This window comes from Lemur catta, chromosome 19 (genome assembly GCF_020740605.2).
Source record: "Lemur catta isolate mLemCat1 chromosome 19, mLemCat1.pri, whole genome shotgun sequence".
NCBI lineage: Eukaryota > Metazoa > Chordata > Mammalia > Primates > Lemuridae > Lemur > Lemur catta.
Window position 1 is genome coordinate 22882780 of NC_059146.1, and position 26032 is coordinate 22908811.

General features: G+C 57.0%; 1 protein-coding gene across 1 annotated transcript; it reads right to left on the reverse strand.

The window, feature by feature from the left end:
• Positions 1-437: 437 nt before the first annotated feature.
• Positions 438-23370, reverse strand: MYBPC2 (myosin binding protein C2). Its single transcript, XM_045531064.1, has 28 exons — positions 23287-23370; positions 22076-22153; positions 21488-21574; positions 21210-21358; positions 20690-20807; positions 19960-20008; positions 19742-19801; positions 17696-17889; positions 17298-17430; positions 14843-14967; positions 14640-14745; positions 13462-13634; positions 11787-11952; positions 10705-10811; positions 10353-10382; positions 10030-10169; positions 8793-8952; positions 8609-8713; positions 7982-8170; positions 7423-7557; positions 5629-5796; positions 5369-5457; positions 5085-5280; positions 4774-4913; positions 3882-4041; positions 3577-3713; positions 1877-2063; positions 438-553 (listed from the first exon to the last, which is right to left on the reverse strand). The coding sequence occupies exons 1-28, from the start codon at positions 23303-23305 to the stop codon at positions 543-545; spliced, it is 3411 nt and encodes a 1136-aa protein (XP_045387020.1). The 5' UTR covers positions 23306-23370; the 3' UTR covers positions 438-542.
• Positions 23371-26032: the final 2662 nt, after the last annotated feature.

Sequence of the window (26032 nt, forward strand, 5' to 3'; positions counted from 1 at the left end):
GTTCCGCCATTGTCACCAATTCAACATGGCTGCCTGGCAGTAGCTTTCCAGTATGGCCTCTTCCACCTGGTCTTCGGTTCACTGTGTCTTGCTCCTTGGGCCACCACTGAGACCTGGTGCCCACCACGCAGACACGGCTGCCTCAGTGGAACGGCCTTCTCTGGCCTGGGGTTCATCTTTGACTCACTGTCTTTGCCACTGCAGCCAGCCTGCGTCCTCCCTGCTCCCAGCGGCTAGTCCCAGAGCTGCTGCCCCGGGCTTGGGTTCACCAGCCACACTGTAGTTGCCACGGCAACGTGGTTCCCCCTCGCCCCCCCACTAAAGTAGCTGTTCCAAGATGGCCCCACTTTGGTCTGTTTGAATGTGACTGATGCCCCACAGGAGGAGGAAGGCGGAGCTACAGATTCAAGAAGGACAGACACTGTGAGGGTCCGAGACAAGCCTGTTTTGCTCTCAATAAGAACTCTGGGAAGAACACAGTCCCTGGAGGTGTGGGATTGGGGCTAGGACAGCAGCTGATCGTCTTAACGGCGGGAGAAGTTTCACTGCGGCACTGTGGGGACAATGAGAAAAGGGTGGGTGAGGCGGCCCCCGGCATGCCTCGTCCTGAAGTCCTGCGCCCTCCTGTCTCCTCCTCCTGCTGTGTCCATGTGGCCAGCAGGGGAGCGAGGTGATACCTCACCATTGCGTGCCTGTCCCTGGCCACCCAACCCAGCATCAGGTGCCCCGGTTACTGTCCCTGGGGCGCTCTGAGCAGCTGCTGGCTGTGAGCAGTCACTGGAATCCTGACACTGAAGTATTTCTGAACTGATTCAATAGCGGATACAGGGGACAGAGAGTATTAGAAATCGAGTCAGTCTGGAAGGGCAGTGATCTAGAATGACAGACAGGTTTGGAAAGTGTCCTCTCAGAGCCCTTGTTAAGGGTCCCCAGCCACTTCTGTCTACTGCGCTGTCCTCAGGGCCAGGGGAAGTCTAAGTGGTCAGAAGTCATGGGCAGGGAGGGACTCCAGGGGTCCATATTGGTGTCAGCCTTCTCTGGGGGTCTTGGTGAGTGGCCGCCTCGCTGAGCCTGAACTGGCTGATGTCTGAGGGGCCGGAGCCTGAGGCAAAGGAGGCGAGGAAGTGGGCTCCAGGTAGAGGGAGCAGCACGTGCAAGTCCCAGCAACAGGAGAAAGCATGGGCAGTTTGTGCAACAGCCAGCAGCTCGGTGTGGCTGGCACGCAGTGCAGTGCGCAGGGAGAACGTGAGGCAGGCGGGGCTGGGGCCGGAGCAGGACGGCGAGCACCAGGCTGAGGGGCTGCGGGGGTGCCGGGGAGCCCTGGGAGTAGGGGGAGGGCAGGTCGGCTCTGGACACAGAGACCCCCTCTAGGGCCATGTGGGGATGGGCAGGAGGGAGGGACTAGAGGCAGGAGGCTGGGGACGGGGCTAGGAAGGGGATCAGGAGGAAAAGGATGACGCTTGAGGGGGGCGCAGAGCCATGGGGCAGAGAGGAGGGGGCAGGGCGGGGAGAGGCAGGAGCAGGAAGGAAGGAGCTTGGGGACAGGCTGGGGAGGGGGCCTGTTTTGGGCTCCCACAGCCCCGGTTCTCTGCCATTATCCCCGTCTGCTTCATCTGAGGCACCTCCTCTACCCACGTGGGTCCGGGAGCACCAGAGGCTGGGGTCTTCGCCCCCACTCACCTCCCCCTTCTTTGCCCTTCAACTCCTTTGGAAAAACCCTCTGGATCTCCTCCTGCCCAGGCTGGGTCAGGGGCTCCCCCAGTGCCCCGTGCTGCCTTCATTTCAGCACATGTCACTGCATCTGTCGTGTTTGGGTCCAGACCTGGCTTCCCAGTCATGCTAGAGGGCCCGGGTCTGACTCCTTCCTAGATCTCACCTCGGACTTCCAGCTTGCACTCGGCCAGCGCCTCACCCAGCTCGTTGACGGCCCGGCAGGTGTAAGTCCCAGCATCGAAGGGCGAGGGGCGGCGGATGTTCAGCGTCAGGACCCCCTGGTAGTTGGTCATCAGGAACTTGGGGTCTTCTCGGATTTCCATCTGGTTCTTCATCCAGGAAACCTTTGGCTGTTGAAGGGAGCGGGAGAGGAAGCCAACTTAGAAAGGGTCCCCTGGGCAAAGGTGAAGTGGGGCTCAAGTGGAACATGTGGGTTCTAGGCTTTGCCACCTCCTTGCTGGATATCCTTGGACTAGTCATTTCTACTCTCTGACCCTCAGTCTCTTCTTCTGTGAAAGCAGGTTGATAGTCCCTACCTCACAGTGTCGTGCTGAGGGCTTCCCATGGCTCTCCCAATCGAGAGCTCACCTCTCATAGCAGCCCACCGGGCCCTATATGATTTGGCCCCGTTACTCATTGCACTCACCTCCCCACCACCGCCCAGCCACACTGGCCACCTCGCTGTTCCTCAAAACAGACCAGACGGGCTCCCACCTCAGGACCTTGGCACTGGTTGTTTCCTCTTCCACTACTGCTCGTCCCTTCCTTTTTTACCTAACTAGCACCTGCTTCCCCTTCAGGTCTCAGCTCACACGTCCCTTCCTGGCCCCTAGATTGGGACAGGAACTCCTATTTTACACTCACATAACTGCCTGCGTTTCTGTAGCACTCTTCGCTCCCTTTTTAGTTTTATTTTATTTGTGCAACTTTAGGTTAATGTGGGTCTCCCCCAACATACAGAAAACTTGTTCAATTCACCTAGTGCATAGAAAGCCTCTGAAAATGTTTGGTGAAAGAATAAATGAAGTGAACAAATGAATGAGTGAATTAATGAATGATGTCAATAAGCAAATGGAGTGAATGAATGAACTGAGTAAATGAGTGGATTGGTAGGTGAGTAAATGAGCAGAATGAATGGGTGGGGTTAGTGGAGTTAGTGAGTAGACAGAGACGAATCCACAGTGTGCCTAAAGGTGATAAAGCTAAAAACCTGGAGTCTAGACCAGCAGTCGGCAAACTGTTCCCATAAAGGGCCACTTTCAGGCTTTGTAGGACCTACAGTCTCTGTTGCAACTATTCAACTCTGCCTCCAAAATGTCAACAAATGTGTGTGGCCCATGTTCCAATAAAACTTTATTGAGAGAAACACATGGGTAGGTGGATTTGGCCTGTGGGCCACAGTTTGCTAACCCCTGTTCTAGATGAGCCACTCAAGCTCAAGGTTGCAAGCGTCCATACTCCCAAACAGCAGTCTGGAAACCGGGATGGAGCAGGAAGACCCTGGCAGCCATGGAGGTTTAGACTGCCCCTGCCCCCAGAGGGACTGGCGTTTGTCCTTGGACAGGGCAAGAGAGACTGAATGCCCGGCTCCTTAGGCTGCCGGGATGAGCTGTCGCCTGGCAGTCATTAGGCAAAGGAATAGACAGGAAGATAGGGACAGGGGCCGATTGTCTGAGACTTGGGCTCTGGCCAGAGGAGGAGAGAAACAGGAAGTGGGTTAAAAGTGAGAAAATGCCATGAAACAGAGGAGAACTCAGGGAAGAAGAGCCGGTGTGCTGGGGAGTGGGGGCTTCACCGTGTGGGAGATTCCCACCAGGGTCCCACATGCGACACACACACAGATCTGGGCACTGCCCCAGGCACCTTGGGATGGCCTCTGACGGCGCAGTTGAGAGCCGCGGTGTACCCAGCCACGACCACCCGGTCTATGAGAGGCGTCAGGAACTTGGGAGCCATCCGGAAGTCATGCTCCTGGTACTCGAATGGCTTTAAGGTGATTCCTGGAGAGGGGAGATACATCTGTAAGGTGACTGATCTGGACTGTCCCGCAGCCCCAACCAGGGATTGAACCCCGACCACCTCTCCCCCATGGTCAGGGGGTGGGGCCAAAGAAGGTGGGACCCCAGCCAAGAGGGCAGTGGGGGTGGGATTGGGAGGGATGGCAGCACCTGTCTTGAGGATGCGGGCCGTGTTCTTGGAGACACCAGGGGAGTCACTGAGCCCGCAGATGTTCTCGGTGAAAACACGGAAATAGTATTCATTGCCTATGATGAGTTCAGGCACAGTACAAGAAGTGTGCCGGTTGCGTTCATAGACGTTGAACCACTCCTGGTGTGAGGACAGGGAGGGACGGGGTGAGTCGGGGACACAAGGGAAGCACACACAAGTGGACACAGATACAAGAAGGGCCAGGGGTTAGAGAAGCACATCCAAGCGTTAGGAGAACCCGTCACTCCTAGCAGCACTATTCGAAATCACCAACAGATGGAACGACTAAGGTGTGCGGCAGATGGGTGGATAATGTGGTCCATCGGACAGTGGAATATTACTCAGCCAGGAAAAGGAACGAGGCACTGACTCATGGATGACCCTCGAAGACATTATGCTAGTGAAAGAAGCCAGGCACAAGGGAGGCCTCTCTCCGTGTGAAATGTTCGGAGTAAGTAAATCCATAGAGACCGAAAGCAGGCTGGTGGCTGCCAGGGGCTGGGTCCGGGGAGGATGGGAGGTGACCGCTAATGGGTGTGGGGTTTCCTTTTGGGGTGATGAAAACGTTTTGGAGGTCGATAGAGGTGGTCGTTGCACAACTCTGTGAATGCACTAAATGCTGCTGAATTGTTTGCTTTAAAAATGGCTAATGGTTCATTCTTTGTGTGAAGTTTACCTCAATAAAAAAAGAAAAAGAAAACCCGTCATGCACAAATGTCAGCTAAAAGGCGCCAACCCACTCTCTGGGCCTCAGTCTCCCCAGCCGTGGGACAGGAGCATCCCCACCCGCGCTGCTGTCCTGGCCGGCTTTCCCCCATCGTCCCCACCGCCGGCCCCTCCGCCCTCACTCACCATCGTCTTCTTGTCGGCCTTCTGGACCAAATACCCCGTGACCTCACTGTTGCCGTCATCTTTGGGGGGCTGCCACTCCACCAGCGCGTTGGTGCCCCACACCTCCTTCACCATCACGTTCATCGGCGGCCCTGCCTTTTCTGGAAGGGGGCGGTGCTGTAGACCAGCCCTTGGGTCCCTGGATGCCCCCTGCCCCATGTCACCCCACTTCCTGCCTCCACCCCAATCTCTCTCCCCCAGGGCTCCCCCATCTCACCTCCTCCCCCACCCCTCATCTCCCCCTCCCTTCCCCTCCTGGCCCGGCTGCGCACCCACAACCCGGATGCGGATGGTGGCCGTGTCCTGCATGTTCTCGATCTGCACTTTCAGCTCATACTCCCCGGAGTCCGAGCGGGCCGCCTGGCGCACGAAGAATACGGTGTCGAAGTCGCTGGTCCGCACGTTCACGCGGGAGGTGTCCACGGGGGCCCCACCCTTCGTCCACACCACCTGGGGCCGAGGCCTTCCCTGGGGGAAGACAGCAAGGTGAGGCCGGTGGGGCAGAGGAGTCTTGCCGCAGTAGCTGCCCCTGACCCCTGACCCCAGCCCCCCGTACCTGGAAGGGGATGACAAGGTTGAGAGCTTCTCCCACTTTACGGATGTAAGTCTGGCGGAGATGGCGGGGGAGACGGATCTTGGGTGGCTCTGAGGGCACAAACACAGGGAGGGGGCTCAGCACTGGGCTGGGGGCCATTCGAGGGACAAGAGACCATGCCGATGAGGTTTTCTGGGGTCTACTGATGACAGGGAAAGGGAAAGTTGAGTCCAACTTGGCCTTTGGAAGAGCAGGGTCGGGGCCAGGGGTCGGTCACTCACCTGCAATCTCCCGGATGGTGACCGGCTGGGCCAGAGTGGCCGGCTCGCTACGGCCTGCGATGTTGACCCCAACAACCCGGAAGAGGATTCTTGCTCCCGTGGGGAGATTCTTGACGGTGAAGCCACACCGCTCCACGGGCTCGGTGTTAGCCGGGACCCATTCGTCGGCTAGAGGGAAGAGCCGTGCTGGTGGGTCCCACGGCCTTCCTCCCGGCCCCCTGCAGCCCTCGGCTCACTGTGCCCCGGTGACTTGGGCCCCACCGCTATGAATACTGAGTAAATCCTCGGCAGCTGTAGCAGAGCAGCTCACATTTGTTAAGCATTTATTATGGCCGGGCTGTAAGGGTGACACGTGTGTTAGCTCATTAATTCTTGCCTCAACCTTCTGTTATCCCCATTTTAAGGATGAGGAAATTGAGGCCCAGAGAGGTTACGGAACTTGCCAAGGTGAAACAGCTCAGATGTGATGGACTAGGAAGTTAAATCCAGGCCTGTCTGACTCCAGAACACTCCAAGGTTGGCACAGAGGACCAGGGATGGTGGCTCTGTCTGAGGGCACAGCGTGAGGCCAGCACCCAGGCACGTCCGGGAGGGTTCATCGAGGGTGGCAGTCAGAGCTCATCAGCTTGCCTGCCCTTTGTTACACGCCTTTCTGTCTGGGTTCACGGCCATGGGCTGGTGAACCAATGTGGGTCAGCCCGACAATCACAGGGTGGACTCTAACCCTTGGTTCTGGAACTCCCTTGGTGAGGCTCCATGGGGTGTGGGGACGGTCGGCCAGGGAGGGACGGTGGGGAGAGCACTGGGACGGGGCAGAGGGAGGAGCTGACCAGGGATCAGCCACCCATCGACTCCACGCACCATCCAACACAGCAGTCACTGCACCCTGCCAAGATGGGAACCATCTTCGCCATCTTTCCATGAAGATACTGAGGCTCTGACACTTGCCCAAGGCCACACAGTTAGCAAGTGTAGGGAGTGACCTGGGATGTGGTGTCGAGGTGATCCCGTCTGTCCTCCCAGGGAGATGACCGCGATGGAGACCCCTCCATAGCCACGGTGCCGGGCCGGGCACACAGCGCCCAGTGAATGTGTTTCACTGGAGGGTGGAGGGCTGGGTGTATGGAAATGCGGGTGGGTGGTGGATGGACAGGTGGGGAGACATTTGTGAGTTAGACAGACAGGTGGCTGGGGGGTCATACAGGTGGGTGGAAGAAGGAAGGAGGCAAAGATGGTGGTCAAGAGACAGACTGGATGGAAACAGTGCTACGGGATGGATGGATAGTTGCATGATCCACTAGACTCCCCGATAGACAGACGGAGGGATGAGAGATGGTGGGTAAGCAAGTGGATGGCAGGCGGGGGGAAGGGAGGGAAGGAAGGGGGAGAGGGAGAAATACAGGGAAAAGGAGGGAGGGAAACATGGATGGATGGATGGATGGATGGATGTTAAGAGGGATGGATGAGAGATGGTTGGATGGGTAAAGCAACAGAAGGCAGGAGGAAGGTACACAGGCAGATCAATGATGGATGGAAGGACAGATGGATGGATGAAAAGTCATAGCTGTAGGGAGGATGGATGCAGGGAAGGGAGGGAGGGAGAGAGGACAAGCTGGTCACTGGGGGTCTGGCTGGACCCATCCCATCCCAGGGATTCGCGGCAGCACAGACACGACACGCGGGCAGCCCGCTGCACCAGAGCTCTCTCCCTGCCCGTGTTCGGGTCCCTGGACAGGGTACCCAGTGGAGCTCTGTGTGGGCCGCCACCCGCCCCAGCCCGCCAGGGTCACTCACAGCCTTCCAGGCAGTACTCCACCAGGTACCCGTCGATGCCGCCTGCCCCGATCCTATTGGGGGGCCTCCACTTGAGTGTGGTGGTGGTGTCTGTCACGTCCTCCACCATCAGGTGCAGCGGTTCGCTCGTGGGTGCTGCAGGGTCCAGGCAAAGAGGACACGGGGAGACACGGGGGTCAGGGGCAGGAAGGGGCAGGGGTCGGCGGTAGTGTCACTGGTCAGGAAAGGGATCAGTATGGTGGGCCAAGGTCGACGAGCCAGGAAATGTCACCAAGGGTCATTAAAGCAACCCAATAGCAAGGGAGGATGGAGAGGCCCCCGAGTCAGGGCAGGTGTTAGCCTGGGGGGCTAGAGGTCAGTGCTGGATGTATCAGGTCAGGAGACCGATGGTGGGTGGGGCTGGGGCCAGTGCGCTGGGGTGTTGGATGGGAGGGGTCAAAAGTCAGCGGTCTGTGGGGTCAAAGGCCAGGGTGTAGGGTCAGAGGTCAATGACAGGCAGAGCGCGGGTCAGAGGCTGATGGGGGTGGATGGGTCAGAGTGAGGGGTCTGGGGGTGTTACCGATGGGCATAAAGGGCTTGGTGTTCATGCTGGGCTGCGACACTCCGATGGCATTGACAGCGAAGACCCGCATCTCGTACAGGACGCCCTCAATCATCTTGGTGGACTCATAGGTCAACTCCGTAAAGACCTCAAAGTTCAGCTTCATCCAGCGCTGAGAGCCCTTCTTCTTGCGCTCCAGGAGGTACCCTGGAGGCCCCCAGGCAGGGAGGAGCAGAGGTCACGGGAGGGCATGGGGACATAGGTCGGCTGGGGAAGTGAGGGTCGCACCTGAAGGATCATGTGACCCCGAGAGGTCTGGGACCATGAATCTTGGGTCGATCTCATGGGCCACGGAGCACTCAGAGGCTATCAGTCCTGGGGTCAGGAATCGAGAGGGGTCACAGGTCATGGGTCAGGGGCCCAGGGGCCACAGAAAACCCCAGGCTATTGGCTGAAGTGAGAATCCCCAGACTGTTGGGGATTGGAGAAGGATAGGGCAAGACCAAAGGGATGGTGAGGTGTCAGCGATGGAAAACGGGGTGTCGGAGGGAGGTCACTGAAGTACCAACAGCTCTGGGAGGTCAGGAGAAGTCAGAAGGCAGGGAGGGTTGGAGGTCACGAGGACAGAGGGCTGCAGGCACTCACCAGTGACTGGCTGCCCCCCATCGTATTTGGGTGGCTCCCAGACGAGGATGGCCCAATCCTCTCCCACTGAGGTGACACGCACAGCCTCTGGGGGGTCCGGGACATCTGTGGGCACAGGAAAGTCAGCCGGGGCCCTCGTGACCTCAGGCCCCCTTGCTCCACCACCTCAGCACTCTCTGCTCACCCACAACCCGCAGGAAGATGGAGGCCACGTCCTCGCCGACGGGGTTGGTAACCTTGATGGTGTACTGGCCCTCGTCTGCCCGCTCCGCGCTCTCGATCACGAAGCTGCTGGTGTCCACCCTCTTCTCGATACGGGTCCTGCCCTCGGTGGCCGAGAATACCTGGACACAGCCACCAGACGGCTTGGACTGCCTCCGCCACTCCCCTGGCCGAAACCCTGCAGTGGCTCCCCATCGCCACATGACACACGTGCTCCAGACCCAGCCCAAGAGGCCTTTCGGGTCTACGACCAGCCTCGTCATTCCTCTCCACTGCCCTCCTTGCCCTCTGAACACCAGCATTCATTAAACACACCGCATTGTCTTGTCCCTGTGATTTTGCAGTGCTGTCCCTGTGCATGCAATGCTGAGCTCTTACTCATCCTTTAGGGCCCAACCAGAAGCCGTCTCTTCCAGGAAGCATTCCTGGCTTGGATGCCCCCAGCAGGTAGTGACAGCTCCATCCCCCAGATACTCAGAGCTTCTGAACCTTCTTCTATCTCAGCCCCGAGTGCCCTAGACTGTGACCGTGGGCAGGTGTCTGCCTCTCCCGAGGCTCCTGGGGGGCAGGAGCTGTATCTGACTCATGGCTGTGTCCTGGGAGCCTACACACAGCCTGGCACAGGGAGAACCCTGGGGACGCCTGCTGAGTGAGTGTGTGAGAGGAGATTGACTCAAGTTTGTACATTTCACAGAAGAGGAAAGTGAAGCGTCCCAGGGCCTGGAACATACAAGGTTAAAATATTTGTTGGATCGGTGGATGGATGGGTGGATATATGAATATATAGATAAACAGGCAGATGTATTTCTGGATGGGTAGATAACTGGATTGCTTGCTGGATAAATGGACAAATGGATTAGTTAGTGGATGGGTGGATGGCTGAGTGAATTAATCAATTAGCTGATGAATGAAAAGATGCATGGATGAACGGATGAGTTGCTAGACAGCTGGAAAGCTGGTTTGGTCAATTGACTAATTAACTGAAGGAGGGGGGATGGAACACCCACCACGTGCTAGGCCCGTACCTGTGGCTGACAAACATAATCTCCAGTCTTCAAAACAACCTTATGAAGAAGAACTCATCATCCTCATTTTATAGAGGATGAAATTGTGGCTCAGAGAGGGAAAGCAACTTGCCTAAAGTCACCCAGCAGCACTGAGGGGAAGAGGAACTCGGCAGAGGGGAAGCCCCAGCCTACCTCATCTCCCTTCAGCCAGGTGGCAACGGGAGGGGGCTCCCCTGTGATGGACACATCCATCCTCAGCTTGTTTCCAGCCACAACCACAATCGAATTCTCTGAGGTCTTCCCCGAGCAGTCCAGGTGGATCTTTGGTGGCTCTGGTGGCACAGAACGGTGACTGGGGAACTGAGGGGTGTGGGCAGTGGGGCCTGCCCAACCCCGGCTAGAGGATCTCCCAGGGAGCTGGGTTCCAACGCCAATAGAGACCCAGGGGTCCGGGCCCACAGCCCTTCCTCCCCCCGACCCGGGGGCCCCAGCTCTCAGACAGCCCCGTGGCTCACCTTGCTGGGGTGTGTACTCCACTTTGATTTCTGGAAGACAAAGAAAACTCAACAGTTAGGTCTACACCCAGCAGGCACAGCCCAGAGGCAGGGACGAGGTCTGGCAGCGTCCCCAGGAGCTGGGGTGCCAGGGGCAAGGCTCAGGCCATGAACCACCCCTGTCCCCTCGTGGACACACTCCGGCGCAGACAACGCCCTGCCTCCATTTTCTGCCTCCACCCAGGAACTGGACAGACGCTTGCTGTCATCCTCCTTGTACAATCAGGGAAACAATCCTGAAGGGGGCGCCCAGGGCCCTGGGGCTGGGAGGATGGGTGCTACAGTGCATGGGGGAAGGAAGGGGCGTCTTCACCCAGGAAGTTGAGCTTGGCAGAGAGTGACAGAGCGTAGCCATCAGGCACGAACGTGTAGTCTCCCTCATCCTCGGGCCGGACGTCATCAATCACCAGCTTGTGGAACCTAAAAGGTCGGGCAGCAGGGTAGGGGTCGGCCAAGTCACCGTGGGGCCCACCACAGAGCCAAACTGTTCCCATCTGCTTCCCTTAATGCCACCTTGAGAAGCACCCTCCTCAATGCACTCTATCAATACATGCCCACCATTTTTATTCGGGGCTTTGGAATGCTATGGCCTATGTTCAGATCCCACTTAGTAGCTGTGTGACCTTGGGCAAGTTACTTAACCTCTCTGTGCCTCCATTTCTCATCTATAAAACATGGGTTATGATACCAATCTACATCAAGGCTGTCATACAGCATCTAGAAAGTACCCAGCACACAGTAAGTGCCCTGTGAGCGTCAGGATGTGTCATCATCCTCATTGACACACCAGCGGCATGTTCCTTCCACAGAACAAGGGAAAGCTCACACCCCGCCAGGAGCTGCAGCCCGGAAACCCACGGGAGTTCTCTATGTCCTAGTGGCTCCTCGAATTCCAGCCTCTTGTTTTTCTGGCTGGACCCCCCACCGTGTAGACATTTGACAGATATGGCCAGAGTTGTTCCCCTCCCTGTGTCTGTGCCCCTGCAGTGCCCCTCCCTCTTCCACCAAGTGCTGGCCTCTGTTCCCCACCCCTTGAACCTGGGCTGGCCCGTGACTTTGTTTGCCCAATAGAATATGGTGGAAGTGACACTGGGACTGTTCCCAGCCTAGGCCACAGCGACCGTGTTCACTGCCAGCCTGCTGGGGGATGAGCTGCCACACGGACCAGCCCAGCCGTCCCGGCCGAGGCCCTGACAGAGCCCAGGCATGGGCAGCAGGGCCAACGTTCAGCCGACCGCAGAGGCATGAGCGAGGCCGTCCTCGCCCACCCGGCCCCCACCAACCCGCACACTGAAATCAAGCCTTGTTTGCTCAAACCGCTAAGTCTGGGGGTGCTTTGTTACGCAGCTGTAGCTAACTGCTACACACGCACCACCTCCGCAGCCCACTCCTCACCTCCCCACGTGGGAGATGGTGATCCTCTTGCTGGGCCGCACCTCGATCCCATTCTTGTACCACTTGCCCGTCACCTTCTCGTCAGACACCTCGCACTTGAACACGGCCTGTTCCGAGGCCTTCACCGTCAGGTCGGCGATGTCCTGCAGGACCTCCAGCTGTTTCTCTGGGCAGGGAGGGAAGGGGATGGGGCCGTCACTACTCTGGTCGGTCCACAAGTGCTTGTGAGCCCCCACTGCATGCCAGGCGCTGTTCTAGGCACTGGGGACACGGCCGTGGACAACCCAGAAACATCCCACTGGCCTTGGAGAGCTGACGCTCTAGCGGGAAGGCAGTGAAGAGGAAAGTCAACAAGACCGGAGTGAGGCAGCCTGAGGAAGGAGGGAGAACCCACGGGAGGACGCTGAGGAGCCTCCCAGGAGCAGCGAGCAGCTGTGCAAAGGCCCTGGGGCACGGCAGGCTTGGTGGAATCAAGAGCCACAGGAGGCTGGTGTGGGTGTGGGAGGTGGACATGGTCCGGCGAAGTGGGCAGAGACCGACAGGCCTGGCTCATGGACCTTGCCAGCCACAGAGAGGACTCCGGGTTGGCTCTAAGTGAGGCCGGGCATGAGATCTTACACTCAAACTTGTATTTTATTTTCAATAAGATCAGGCATTTACATGGTTTAAAACAAAATGATAAACCGGACACGGTGGCTCACGCCTGTAATCCTAGCAGTCTGGGAGGCCGAGGTGGGAGGATCGCTTGAGCTCAGGAGTTTGAGATCAGCCTGAGCAAGAGCGAGACCCCGTCTCTACTAAAAATAGAAAGAAATTATATGGCCAGCTAAAATATACATAGAAAAAATTATCCAGGCATGGTGGCACATGCCTGTAGTCCCAGCTACTCGGGAGGCTGAGGCAGAAGGATTGCTTGAGCCCAGGAGTTTGAGGTTGCTGTGAGCTAGGCTGACACCACAGCACTCTAGCCTGGGCAACAGAGTGAGACTCTGTCTCAAGAAAAAAAAAAAAGATACAAATCATTAACAAGCCTAAGGTCACGTGAGACAAAGGTTAAACCACACCTGCAGGTCATCAACTTACTTAAGAGATGACTTGAGCCTGGGATATGTCCCGTGGGCTTATCTCTAATCAACAGACTTCCTTATCTTAAAATGTTCCAAGCCTTAGACAAAGCTTCATTACTTTAACCAATTGCAAATCAAAGAATCTTTATGGAAATTCATGGCTTTGGCAGATATCATGATGTCAGGGCAAAACTAAAAGATGTTTTTTGTAAAAAAAAAAAAAAGAGAAAGAAAAAGAATCTCTAAACCCATCTATAACCTGTAAGTCCCGCTGTAACTCCTGCCTTTTTGGGACAGACCAGTATACACCTTCCATGTACTGATTTGTGACTTTATGAATAATTCCTGTCTCCCCAAAATGTATCAAACCAAACTGTCACCAAACCACGGTGGGACCACGTGTTCAAGGCTTCTTGGGTGTGACTCTCTGGGCCATGGTCACACATATTCAGCTCTTTAAATTTAAATAAACCTGCTTTAGATTATTTTACAGCGTTTGGGTTCTTTTCTGTTGTTAGGAATCAGGGACAACTCTGAGATTTGGGGCCCAGTGGCTTTGAGCTGCGAGGAGAGGCACAGCGCGGCCCCCGCCCCACCCGGCCCCGTACCTTCCACACTGAGCTCGGCCTCACACTGGCCGCCGTTGGTCATGACCTGATAGTGCCCCCTGTCCTCCAGGGTCACGTCCGAATAGATGAGAATGTGGCGCTTCCCGTCCTTCTTGAAGCGGTATCGGGCCGTGTAGGACTCCTCCCGAGTCAACTCCACGCCGTCTTTCATCCTGGGCGGAGGGGACAGGGGCATGTGAGCTGTCAGCGGGGCTCTGAGTCTGGGTCTCTGAGGGGGAGTCAGGGGCCCAAACAGAGGGGCAGAGGTCATGGGAGAAAGGAGAGAGAAGGGTGGCAGAGGTATCTTCAGGGGTGGGTGGGTCACAGGTGAGGTCGGGGGAGAGAAGGGGGAGGAGAAAGTCACAGGCCACACAGAGATGCTTCAAGGTACTGGCTGGAAGTCAGGGACACAGTGAGATGTCATAGGGAGAGGCCAGAGCACAGAGGAAGCTGTAGAGTCTCAGAGAAATGGCGAATATTGTGGCCTCTGTAAATGACGTGTCCCCTGCCCAGGGCACTCTCCCTCTCACTGCACTTATGCCTCCCCAGCATTCAGATCACAGAGCATTCAGAGCAATCAGATTGTCACCTCCTCCAGGGAGCCTTCCCTGACCTCCTGAATCCCTTTCTCATAATGAAAAGCTGCTTCAGCATCTGCTGCTGCTGCTTTCAAACACTTTTCAAAATATAACTTCTCTATGTGTTTGCGCAGAGACTTGACTAATGCCTGTCTCTGTCTCCTACACACACACCACCAAATTTCCAGATTATAAACGCCATGGAGGCGGGTACCATGTTGATATGTTTTCCTCCCCATTGGCTCTCTGACGTGCAGGAGAGCGCCGCCACGTGACGGGTAAGTGTTCGCTGGACAGGTGCATAGATGTATGGGTCAACGAAAGGACAGGGACACAGGTGGGTGGATGGACCAAAGGGCGGATGATTGGGTAGATGGATGAATAAATATTTAATGAATCAGCAGGGATCAGGAAAAGGACCCTGCAGAGGACGGGATGGGTAGGAGTTCTAGAAAGAAGTCACAGTGAAGGTGGGGATTTATAGAGAAAGGCTGAGGTCTCCTGGTGACTGCTGACTAAAGGGCAGAGGGTCCCGTAAAGGTCAGGGCTGAGGCAACGAAGCTGCGGACATAGGGAGGTCGGGGATCGGGGGTCACTCACCACATGACCTGGGCACCCTCTTCCGACACCTCGACCATCATTTCCACCCGGTCGCCCACAAACACCTGCTGGTCCTCCAGGGGTGTGACAATCAGGACTGGGGGCTCTGAGCGGGGCGGGGGGACAGGAGATGGATCAGCAGTTTCAGGACCCCCTCCAGAGTTCGGTTCCCTCCCCACGCTCGGGCGGAGTCCCAGCCTCACCTCTCACGAAGAGCTCGGTGAAGCACTTCTCGTCCTTGACGGCTGCTTCGTAGGCGGCGTCGTCCGCCAGCGTGCACTTGTTGATGGTGAGAATCCGCTTCTTACCCACGTTCTCAAACACGTACCTGGCGCGAAAGTCTCCCATCGGCCCGGGGGAGATCTGTCACCCGTTCTCAGGGCGCGGCTCTCCCTCTCACAGCCAAACGCGTGGGAGGGCACTGGGGGTCCAGTTTCTATTATTTGAATGACCACGGCGGAAACGCCAGCTGTCCACCCACGTCCATCCTCTCCTCCTTTCAGCAGCGGCACGCGGCCGCCCACCTAGAGAGCTACACTCCCCAGCCTCCCTTGCAGAGGTGATGCCCGCAGCTTCTGGGTCATCTCGGACTTTGAGATGAGAGCTTGCCCTGCGCTCCTCCCCTTCCCCCTCCTCCTTGCTGGAACCCACATGTGCCCATCAGTAATCCAGATGGGGACGCCATCGCAGGAGACAATACAGCTAACAATATAGACAGAAGCTGGGTTCCCAAATAATCTCTTAGAGGAGAGCTGGCCCACCAGCCTCAACCCGCTGGAAATACACAGCTCTCTACCCTACACGTACCGTGGGGACTCTTTGTCATAGCGAATTAGCCTGTACCTTCACTGACACAGCATTTTATCTTTTTTTTTTTTTTTTTTTTTGAGACAGAGTCTCACTCTGTTGCCCAGGCTAGAGTGCCGTGGCATCATCATAGCTCACAGCAACCTCAAACTCCTGGGCTCAAGCAATCCTTCTGCCTCAGCCTCCTGAGTAGTTGGGACTACAGGTGTGTGCCACCATGCCCGGCTAATTTTTTGTTTGTATTTTTAGTTGCCCGGCTAAGTTTTTCTATTTTTAGTAGAGATGGGGTCTTACTCTTGCTGAGGCTGGTCTCGAACTCCTGACCTCAAGCAATCCTCCCGCTTTGGCCTCCCAGACTGCTAGGATTATAGGCATGAGCCACTGTGCCCGGCCAACATAGCATTTTATCTTATCAAAAATGCTCATTATGGGGAATTTAGCAAACACAACCAAAGAAAAAAATTTTTCTTTTAAAACCCATCCATAGGCCTGGCGCGGTGGCTCACGACTGTAATCCTAGCACTCTGGGAGGCCGAGGCGGGTGGATTGCTTGAGCTCAGGAGTTCGAGACCAGCCTGAGCAAGAGCAAGACCCGGTCTCTACTAAAAATAGAAATAAATTATCTGGCCAACTAAAAAATATATATAGAAAAAAAATTAGCCGGGCATGGTGGCGCATGCCTGTAGTCCCAGCTACTCAGGAGGCTGAGGCAGTAGGATTGCTTGAGTCTAGGAGTTTGAGGTTGCTGTGAGCTAGGCTGACGCCATGGCACTCACTCTAGCCCGGGCAACAAAGCGAGACTCTGTCTCAAAAAAGAAAAAAAAAAACCCATTCATAACTGTCCCACCAAAAGATAACTGCTGCAAATATTTTGGCCCTTGTCTTTCCAATCTTTTTATTATATATAAATAAAATGTAGATTAATACTCTGTGAAGCGGGTAATACATTTCTGAACATAGTAATTTTGAATGGCTCCCATGTTAGTGTATGTTCTAGAATCTCTGTTTTAGTGACTGCAGATCCCCTTAGTATGGAACTGTACATTTTGGTGGTTTTCTATTTTTTGCAACAATAGCAAATGCTTCAGTGAACATCCTCGTAGCTAAATATACACAGCCGTGATAATTCCTTCACAGCAAATACCTACAATTGTGTAACCTAAAGGCTTTTTAATATGTCGCCCTTTGGAGACTTACCAGTTTACATTCCCACCAGCAGCGTCTATATACCCATTTCCCTATGTCTTCGCCAGCACTGGCCTTTCTGGTTTTATAAAGCTTTTGCCCGTTTGGAGAGCAGAAACACTGTTGTCTTTATGTGCATTTTTATCATTATTATTTGCAAGGTCGAAGGTGTACTGCACGCCTTTTGGCCATTTGGGTTTCTTCCCAGCTGAATCCCTTCCCTTCCTTGCTCTTGTCTTTTTTTCTAGTGAAGTATTTGTACTTTTTGTTTGTTTGTTTAGAGGTGGGATCTTGCTCTGTCACCCAGGCTTGAGTGCAGTGGTGCAATCATAGCTCACTGCAGCCTCCAGCTCCTGGGCTCAAGCGATCCTCCCACCTTAGCCTCCTGAGTTGCTGGGGCTGCAGGCATGTGCCACCACACCCGGCTAATTTTTTTCCTTTGTTTTGGAGATAGGGTCTTGCTATGTTGCCCAGGCTGGTCTCCTGGCCTCAAGTGATCAGCCTCCTGAGTCGCTGCGATAGCGGGAGTGTGGCACCGCACCTGGCAGTGTCTGTAACATTGATATAGGTGTGGGAGAGCCCTTTCTGCGTTAAGAGTTACTGGCCTTGTTCCTGGGTGTTCTCTCTGGACTAGGAGCCCCCACGTGGGGGCTGCCCCACACGTACTTGCTGCTTGGTTTGATCTCCTGGCCGTTCTTGAACCACTTGAGAGGAAGGTCTGGGTCGCTGATCTCTACCACCAACTTGACCTTGTTGCCTCTGTCCACCTGGTAGGCTGGATCCAGCTTTTTTGTGAAGGCTGGGGATTGAGGGGTGCGGAAGGGACGGAGGTGAGAGGTGCTCACTCCCCTGGTCATCCCCAGAGGTGCCAAGTTTCCCTCCCCAGATCATGGGCTCTCCAAAGTCAAGGTCAAGAGGCCTCCTATGAACTCAGACATCCCCCAAAGCAAGGTTCAATTGCTGCTCAGATTGGGGCCTCCCAGAGATAGGTCCAGGGCCCAAGCAGCAGTTGTCCAGAGTGCGGGGTCCTCGTGCGAGGGCCCTCCCCCTCAGCCAGCACCGACCTGCACTCTTCTTGACCTCGACCTTGGCCTTCTTGAGCCGCTTGAGCATGCCACGGAGGTCGGTGATGCCGTACTGGAAGGCAATTCTCTCGTACTCGCTCTTCTTTGCCCCTTTCAGGAGCTCCCAAATCTCCGGGGGGATGCCCAGGTCATCGTCATCTTTCTTTTTCTTCTTCTCCTCCTCAACCACCTCCCTGAGGGTGGGGGGACAGGCCAGGCCACCAGGGGTGAGCAGGGGAGGACCTCACTCGGCCTCCTGCACTCAAACACCACCTGCTGTCTCAGGGCCTCATTCTTGCCCCCCCGGCCACCAACCCAGCCTCCTTCCGGGGTCTCCTGGCCTCTGCTCTGTTCCCCACATGCCTCCGAGGGACATTTCTGACACCCACATCAGATGCCATCCCCTCCCTGTTCCAGACTTTTCCATGGCTCCCATGACCCTCAGGGGGAAATCCCCTTCCTCAGCCTGGCGATCACAGCCCCACCTGTCCGCATGACCACCCCGCGACCCTCCAAACCAAGCTACTTGCCTTTTCCTGAACACGCCAGGCTCTTTCCTGCCTCCCACCCAGCCTGTGCACAAACTGTCTCCCTGCCTTCATGACCTCTCCCCACCTCCTCTTCCTGACGGACTCCTCTTCATCCTACAAGACCTAGGCCAAAGTTCCCTTCTCCGTGAGGCACTCCCTGTCCTCCATGACAGTGCATTGCTCTTGCTACGGCTCTCACAGGCCCTCGTGGGACCTCTCTCTGATCACACCACATAGGCCCCATCTGTGTCCAGGTCTGTTGGACCAGACACATCTTCCCATGGCAAGGAGTGACTCAACATCAGGGACCCAGTCCAACTGCCCTCTGTCCCCTGACTGCAGCCCAGGACCTGGTGGACAGGAGGCCTCAGATGTTTGATGAGTAAGAGAGTGAACGAATGCACGGATGGGTCTTTGGAAAGAAGGAAGGAAGGGAAGGGAGCAAAGAGAGGACAGCTGGGTGGGCGAATGTGGGGACAGTGAGCGAGTGGACAGATGAGTAGGCGGGTGGGTGATGGAGGGCTGGGTGGGGAGGCAGGTGGACAGGTTGGTGACGGATGCTTGGCTCAGTGGACCGACGGGTTGGTGGGAAATGGCTGGGCAGGAGGTGGGTGGATACGTTGACAGGAGGTGGCAGGTCAGTGGTTGGCTGGCTGGAAACAGATGAATGTATTAGTGTATGAGGTCGTCAGGGACTTGGTTATGGGGATAGGTGGGTGAGCGAAGTTAGGAGAGGTGCACTAGTGATAACGAACAGATAAGTAAGGGGACAAGAATTATGTTAAATGATGTGGAATTTCTGGTATTCAGTCATTCTTGACCCACAGAACATCAGTCTCATATAGTTTAATCCAACAGAGAGCTAGCCTGGTGGATGAGTGCACAGACTGTTCACCTCTCACCCGCTCCATCCATCCCCCAATTACCACCTATTGGGGCACCCACCCACATCTGCATCTTTCTCCCAACTGAATCTACCATCCCATCCACCCATTGACTTGTCTACCCGCCCATGTAGCCAGGATGAGCATAATGGCAGGTGGGTGGGTGGACAGGTGGGAAGATGGTAGGTAGATGGATGGATATGTGGATGGATAGATTGGCAAGTAGGCAGGCAGGTGGATGGATGGGCTAGTAGACGGATAAATAGGTAGCTGGTTGGATGGATGGATGCATGGATGGATGAGTGGATGGATGAGTGAATGGATGGATGAGTGGATGGATGGATGGGTGAGTGAGTAGGTGGACTGGAGCCTGAGTGAACAGGAGAGTGGATGTGAGGCTGGTGGATTAAAGGGAGAGTGGGTGGGTGAACTCATGGCAGGTGGTTGATCCGGTGGGATTGTGGGTCAGGGTCTGGGTGAATGGGTAGGTGGGTGGATGGACAAGTGGCCAGACGGGTTGGTGGGTTGACTACGGGGTGGGCAGGGAGTCCGGAGATGATGGTGGGGAAGCAGCGGCCATGGGGCTTCACCCGCCACCCCCCTCCACTCTCTGTGCCCAGAAGACAGCTCACCTCTTCTTCAACAGGCCGCTGAAATCCAGCTCACCCGCGGTCTCTGACTTGCCTTCACCCCTGTAGCCATCGAGAGGGTGTGTGAACCCCACTGGGGTCCTGTCCCCTCAGACTCACCCCAGGGTCCCCACTCCTTGCCTCCCCCAATTCTCCCTTCTCCCCCTCCCAAGGGAAAGCCTCCCACGTTTCTTGGCCTCCCCAGGTCCAGGGTCACTTACGAACGCTTGAAGCTTTCTAGACTCTGCCCAGAGGCGTCCTGGCGGGGCGCTGGGGGAGGCAACAGGGAAAGGGAAAGTGAGCCAGAGCGAGGGCTGGTCTGAGACCAAGAGCTCCTCCCCAGGCCTGCACAACCTCTTCCAGGCCCCCTTTCCTCCACCTCTTGGACCAGCACACCCCCTCGCTTAGGTCTGGACATCCGCCCTCCTAGGGTGGCTCACACTTCCCTGGCTGCCACGCACTCCCGCTCTCAGCAGCCTGTGCCCCCCGCACCCGGGCCTGGGCAGTCTCGTTCCCTGTGCCCTCTCGCAGCCTGGGCTGCAGACCCCCACAGCTCGTTCACCCTCAGGCCCCCATCCTCGTGCCCCCAAATCTGTGCAACCTCTTGTTAATCCTGTACATCCTCATCTAAACCCACACACCCTTGTACTCTAGACCTGGACACCCTACTTCCCAGCCTTTACTCCTACTTTCCTGAACCCAGAATCTACATAACTGGCCTCCTAAGCCAATACCCTGAATGCTTTCTCCCCCAAATCTATACCTCTGCCTACTCTAAGCCTGTAGGTTGTCCCCCAGTCTTGAATGCCCTGACCCCTGAACCTCTGCGGCCTCCTCCAAACACCCGTACCCGCCTCCTCCCACATCTCTACACTCTCCCTACACCTGGCTGCTGCCTCCGACCCCACCCAGACCCACAGCCCTCAGCAACCCCACTCCCTGCCAGCGCACCCTCCACATCGATGTTGAAACCACAGCTGTGGCAGGCATCCTTGGTTTTGACCTCGAGGCGGTAATCCCCGCGGTCCCCCAGAACCACCTTCCCAATGTGCAGCTCCACGGTGTACACCTGGGGACCGGGGCCAGGGTGTGGGTGCAGGTGACCTCCCCCAGTACCACCCCATGTCCCCCAGAGCCCACATCATAACTCTGTCTCCAAGTCCTCACCCCCAACCCACAGGAGGGGCCAGTGGAGATCTAGAACGGGGGTGCTTAGCACCTGGTGGCCAGCTCTGTCCCCTCACACCTGGCCAGTCTCCACCCCAGGGGCCCATGTTCCCGACTCCCTAAGACCTTCCTGGGAGTGCACGTGGCCCCGGCCCCATCATCCCCTCTCCTGCCCAGCACAACCTCCATGCCCCACCTCGGGGGCTCCAGGCCTAGGACCACGCCTCAGGCAGCAGGCCTGGGAAGCAGGGCCTGCACAACCTCCAGGCCCGGCCCGCGCCCTCTCGTCCCACAGGGTCCTCACATTGCTGGCAGAGTCGTGGGACTCCTTGAAGGAGAATCGGGCGCCGCTCTTGCTGCCCAGCTCCAGCCACTTGCCCTTGAACCACTTGATGGTCGGTGGGCCCTGGAGCTCCTTCCCGTTCACCTTGGCCACGATCACCGTGTCCTTTCCTGGGGGGGGGGGAGGGTCCAGTCAGGAACCTAGACTCTCCAGAGAGGCTGTGACATTGTGACACCCCAGCCCCTCCTCCCTCAGACCCAGGGGTCCAGGCCCCCAGCCCTTCCCTCAGGCCCCCTCACCAGTCTCCACTGATACAGAGTCCGGCTTCTTCAGGAAAACGCCAGTGGGCTCCTCAGCAGTGGGCGACTGGTCCTCAGGGGGGGCTTCTGCTCGGGAGACAGGACAAGGAGGTCTGAGGTGGGGGCGGAGGGGCCGTGGGCCACTTTGGGGGAGGGGTTAGAGACATTGAGGCACCCTCTGCTCAGAACGCAAAGACCGTGAGGGTGAAATGGCTTTTCCTGACTTGGGACAGACCACATCACCCAAGTGGCTGTGTGACTTGGGCCAGCTCCCCCACCCTTTTGAGTGTCAGTTTCCGCATTTGTGGACTGGAGGGTCCTGAATGGGCCTTGGGGTAGGAGAGGTTTGAAGATAGACTGGGGCGTTCAAAGCTGGGCAGGACTCGGGGATCCGTCAGCCAGGTGAGAGGAGACTGTCCCGGCACTAGGGAGCCCAGGGGCTTGTGAGCAGGGCAGGTGCTGGTCAGCTCTGGCCATGGGGACAGAAAAAAGGACAGAGACCAGGAGAAGGCTGGGGCGAGGGTGCAGAGGGGAGCGTGGAGGAGGTGAGGTGCCAGGCCGGCTGAGCCCGAGGAAACACTGTCTCACCTTTGGGGGCCTCTGCAGGAGCCTCCTTAGGGGGAGCCCCTTTGGGGGCATCTTTGCCTTTGGGGGCCTTTTTGGCCGCTGCAAAGTAGAAGTTCACAGTTGAGCATGTACTCAGATCCCTCCTCCCTCAGACCCAGGGGTCCCGGCCCCCAGCCCCTCCTCCCTCAGACCCAGGCTTCCAGGCCCCCATCCTATGTGTAAATCTATCTCTCACCTTGAGACTCTATGGGATCACGTTTCCCTTACCCAAGACGGGCCATGCCCCATCCACCCAGGCCACCAGGCCCTGACCTTTTGGGGCCTGGGGGTATAATTAGCTCTACCTCCGGGCTGGAAACTGGACACCTCGTGCTGACCACAGGATCCTTCACCTGCCCTGCCTGCTGGCTCCTGGCCCGCCAGGCCCCCAGCTACACACAGGGCTAGACCCCCACCCACAGCCTGGTTGGCCTTAGGCTGGCAGACAGGACAGCCCAGGAGAGGGTCCCCTCCCAGGGGCTTGTGTCTCCCACGCTGACTTATTCATCAAGAGGAAGCCCATCCCCATACAGAGTACCCCCCAGGCCCACTCAAAGAAGGACCTCCAAACTCTACACAAAGTACCCCAGCTCCTCTATGAAGAAGGCCCCCTAATTTCTACATATGGGAGCCCCTATTCCCAAAGAAGGGAGGTTCCCCCATCCTTATACAGAGAATAATTTCCTGTGACTCCACGTAGGTGGAAACCCCTAATCTTTATACACGCAATCACCCCATATCCTACAGAGAAAGGCACCAATCTTCTCTCAGAGAAGTGGCCCAGTCCCTATGTGGAAGATGCCACCCCCAAATGTCGAGGACCTCAGTCACCATGCAAACACTTCCAAATCTGCACACACAGGACCCCCAGCCCCACCGAGAAAAAGGGACCCCAATTTACAGAGAATCGTCACCTCCACCAGAGATGGGGCTCCCAATCGCCTGCAGAGAAAGGAAGCCCCTCACTGCAGATGCAAGCGGTCCCCCACCCGACAGAGATATGGAACCCCCCATCTCGCCCAAGGAAGGCAACACCTCTCCTTACAAAGGGAAGGGGACAGCTCCTCCCCATGCGGGGAAGGGAGCGCCTCCGCACACAGAATGCACCCCATTCTCCCAAGCCCACAAAGAGAGGAGCCCCAAAACCTCATTCGGAAAAGAAGACCACCCAGGGAAGGGGTTCTGGCAGCCACCTGGTTTTGCCTCGGGCATGTCGGTGGACCTCCTCCCACGCCTCTGACCGCAGCTGTGTCTGGCTAGGCCCTAGGGAGGCCAGGTGGGACCCCAGGGGGAGCCCTTTAAGGAGTCTGGAGACTCCCAGAAGGCCCAGGGAGGCCTGGGCAGATGGGCCGCCCCACATTCCACCCGCGTGCTCTACAGGGCGAGAAATAACAGCTGGACAGAGAGAGGTGGCTGGATGCCAGGCCCCCAGGGAGGGAAGGGCCTGGGGGCTCGGACACCGGGGTCTGAGCGAGGAGGTGCTGGAGGCGGGGACGCCGGGGTCTCGGGAAGGAGGGGGCTGGGCTCTGGGACCCCGGAGTCTGGGGGCAGAAGAAAGCGGGGCGCGGACTCGGGTCCTGAAGAAAGGATGAGGGCCTGGACGCCTGGGTCCTCGGAGGGAGAGGACGAGACTGGAGGTCTAAAGTGGGTAAGGGCGGAGAGCCAGGACTCGGGCACGCAGCGGGGCGGGGAGACACTGGGTCTAGAAAGCCATTCTTAGTATCTGCAAGTCAGGAGTTTTCGGGAAACCGGAGCCCGGAGGGAGGGTCGGGTTTCCCAGCGTAGGCAGGACGGCTGTCGGGGGGAGGCGGTCTCTGTGCCTCCAGGGAGGGCACTGGGGCTCTGGGACTTCAGAGCCCTGGGCGTGGGCAGACCCGGAGGCCTGGGCCCCTCCTGGGACCGTACCCGCCCGCTCCCCGCGACTGTTCCCGGAGCGGGCGCGGCGGGCAGCAGACGCGGGGGAGGGGGCGGCTGTCCCCGCCGGGGGTGGGAGGCTGGGAAGGCCCTGGAGGGCTGCCAGGACGTTGGCGCCCTTCCCGGCAGGGGGACCTGTGACTTTCTGAATGGGGTGGTGGCTGGACGTGGGGTGGGGGGAGGTGAAGGCGGTCACGGGGGCGGGGCTTTGGGGAGGGCGGGGCTTGGGGAGAGCAGGTGTTTAGGGGAGGAGGGCGAGGTGGGTGTGAGAGGGAGGGAAAGGGTGTGAGGGACTTGGAGCTAAGGCGGGGGACCGCCTGGGAAGTAACGCAGTGTGAGTGACCCAGAGTGAGGGAAGACAAGCTCCTCCCCTTTTTCTTCCGGCCCATCTCCCCCCACCCGTTTTCCAAAACCCCCTGTGAGCCGGAAACTTCCCCGCCTCCGGGGAGCGCTAAGCCAACCCGGCAGCAGCCTGCGTGTGTCGTCACGAGTTGTCAGGCAGACTGCCACGCCGCTTCCGAGAAGCCAGTAAAGTTGTGGCGGGGCGGGTGTGAGGAGTGGCGCTGCCACCTGGAGCCTCGCATCCCTCGCCACCAACCTGAGGGCTCAACCCAGAGGCGGTGGTGCCTGGAATAGAGACCCAGACGGAAGGGGAACCATGAAGGAGGTGGGGGAGAGCTCTAATTGGCAGGAAGAGAGAAGATATAAAAATTAAACGGAACCTCAGTGCCTGCACCGCAAGCCCTTTATTTCGGCACTCAAAGCTCAGCCCGTTCTGGCTGTAACTGCCTCTTTGAACTCCAGTCTCCTCTTCCCCCTTGTGGTCGCGGTGTCTCCGAGAGCCAGTGGCCCCAGTAGAGGGGCAGGATTGCAATCCCTGACAGAGTGTCCCAGGAGGTCTACCTTGATTTCTTTTGCTTTATTTTCTTTTATTCATTTAGGATGACAGTGATTGCTTTTGTAAAAAGTACCTTCTTTGTAGGAGGAGGCCTTTGGGACGACGTTTTGCACGTGCCTCCCTCCTTCCCCTCCCCACTCCTCTCGAGAGCAGGTCCCAGCCTAGACTCTGCAGCTAGCCACTGTGTGTCCCCACGTGCACTTCTTGCTTCTCTGGGTCCTTGCTGTTGCTACTTTTGCTGCTGCTGCTGCTGCTGCTGCTCCTCCTCCTCCTCGCCGTCAGTGGGGAGTGGGGTGGGTTTCAGATGTGTCAAAGGCTCCATAGGGTTCCAAGTACTTTTTGAGATCTTCCTCCTCCTCCTCCTCTCCCCCTTTCACCGAAGGGACAAACTGAAGCCTAGAAGTCATTTCCCCTTAGATCCCCCAGCCCACCCAGGATCAAGGACCTGGACCTCTGGCCTCTTGGACCACAGCTGTGACTCCCCAGGGGTCCCAGTCAGCGCTCCACAGTCATCCAGGCTTCCGCTCCAGCTGGGCTTACCCAGGGGCCCAGACACAAATGGTTGAGGCCCAACACGCAGCTGACAGAAGCCGCTGTGGTAAGACAACCAGGGGAGGCAGAGACCGGGGCAAACTGGAGAAGAAATGCCACGTTAGGAGGAGGCCACATCCTGTTCTAGCCTCCCCAGACTGAAAAGCTGGCCCACTGTCACCAGAGCGCCCCAAGTTTTAAGTGAAGGCAGAAACCTGGATTATGTAAAATCTCCCCATTTTGAAAGGTAAGCTGTTACTGTGGACCCCACCCACCCACCCAAAGCCCCAAATGCTGCAATCAACTAAAGAAACCACCACCAGGGACCTAGTTTGCCTAGATTGTGGAGGGCGACCAGCTTGATACCTCTGGTTAGAAATGAGAGGGGAAGCTGCCAAGATCACCCAGAAATCGGTTGAGTGGCCAGAATGATCCTCAGTGTGGCCATAGGGAGGGTACCCCAGGACAGGTAGGGTCCCCATCAGAACTTATGGCTGCTGTGGGGTCCCTAAAGGGGCATATCAGATGTGATGGGAGAATCCCAGACATGATAAGGGTATCCCAGTGGGGGCCCAGATATGACCCAGTTCACTGAA

Coding starts and splice junctions, on each gene's coding strand:
- MYBPC2 (XM_045531064.1), bottom strand. Junction 14,968..17,297: donor GAGATCAAACCAAGCAGCAA/GTACGTGTGGGG, acceptor CTTTCGCGCCAG/GTACGTGTTTGAGAACGTGG. Junction 14,746..14,842: donor CACCGAGCTCTTCGTGAGAG/GTGAGGCTGGGA, acceptor CGCCCCGCTCAG/AGCCCCCAGTCCTGATTGTC.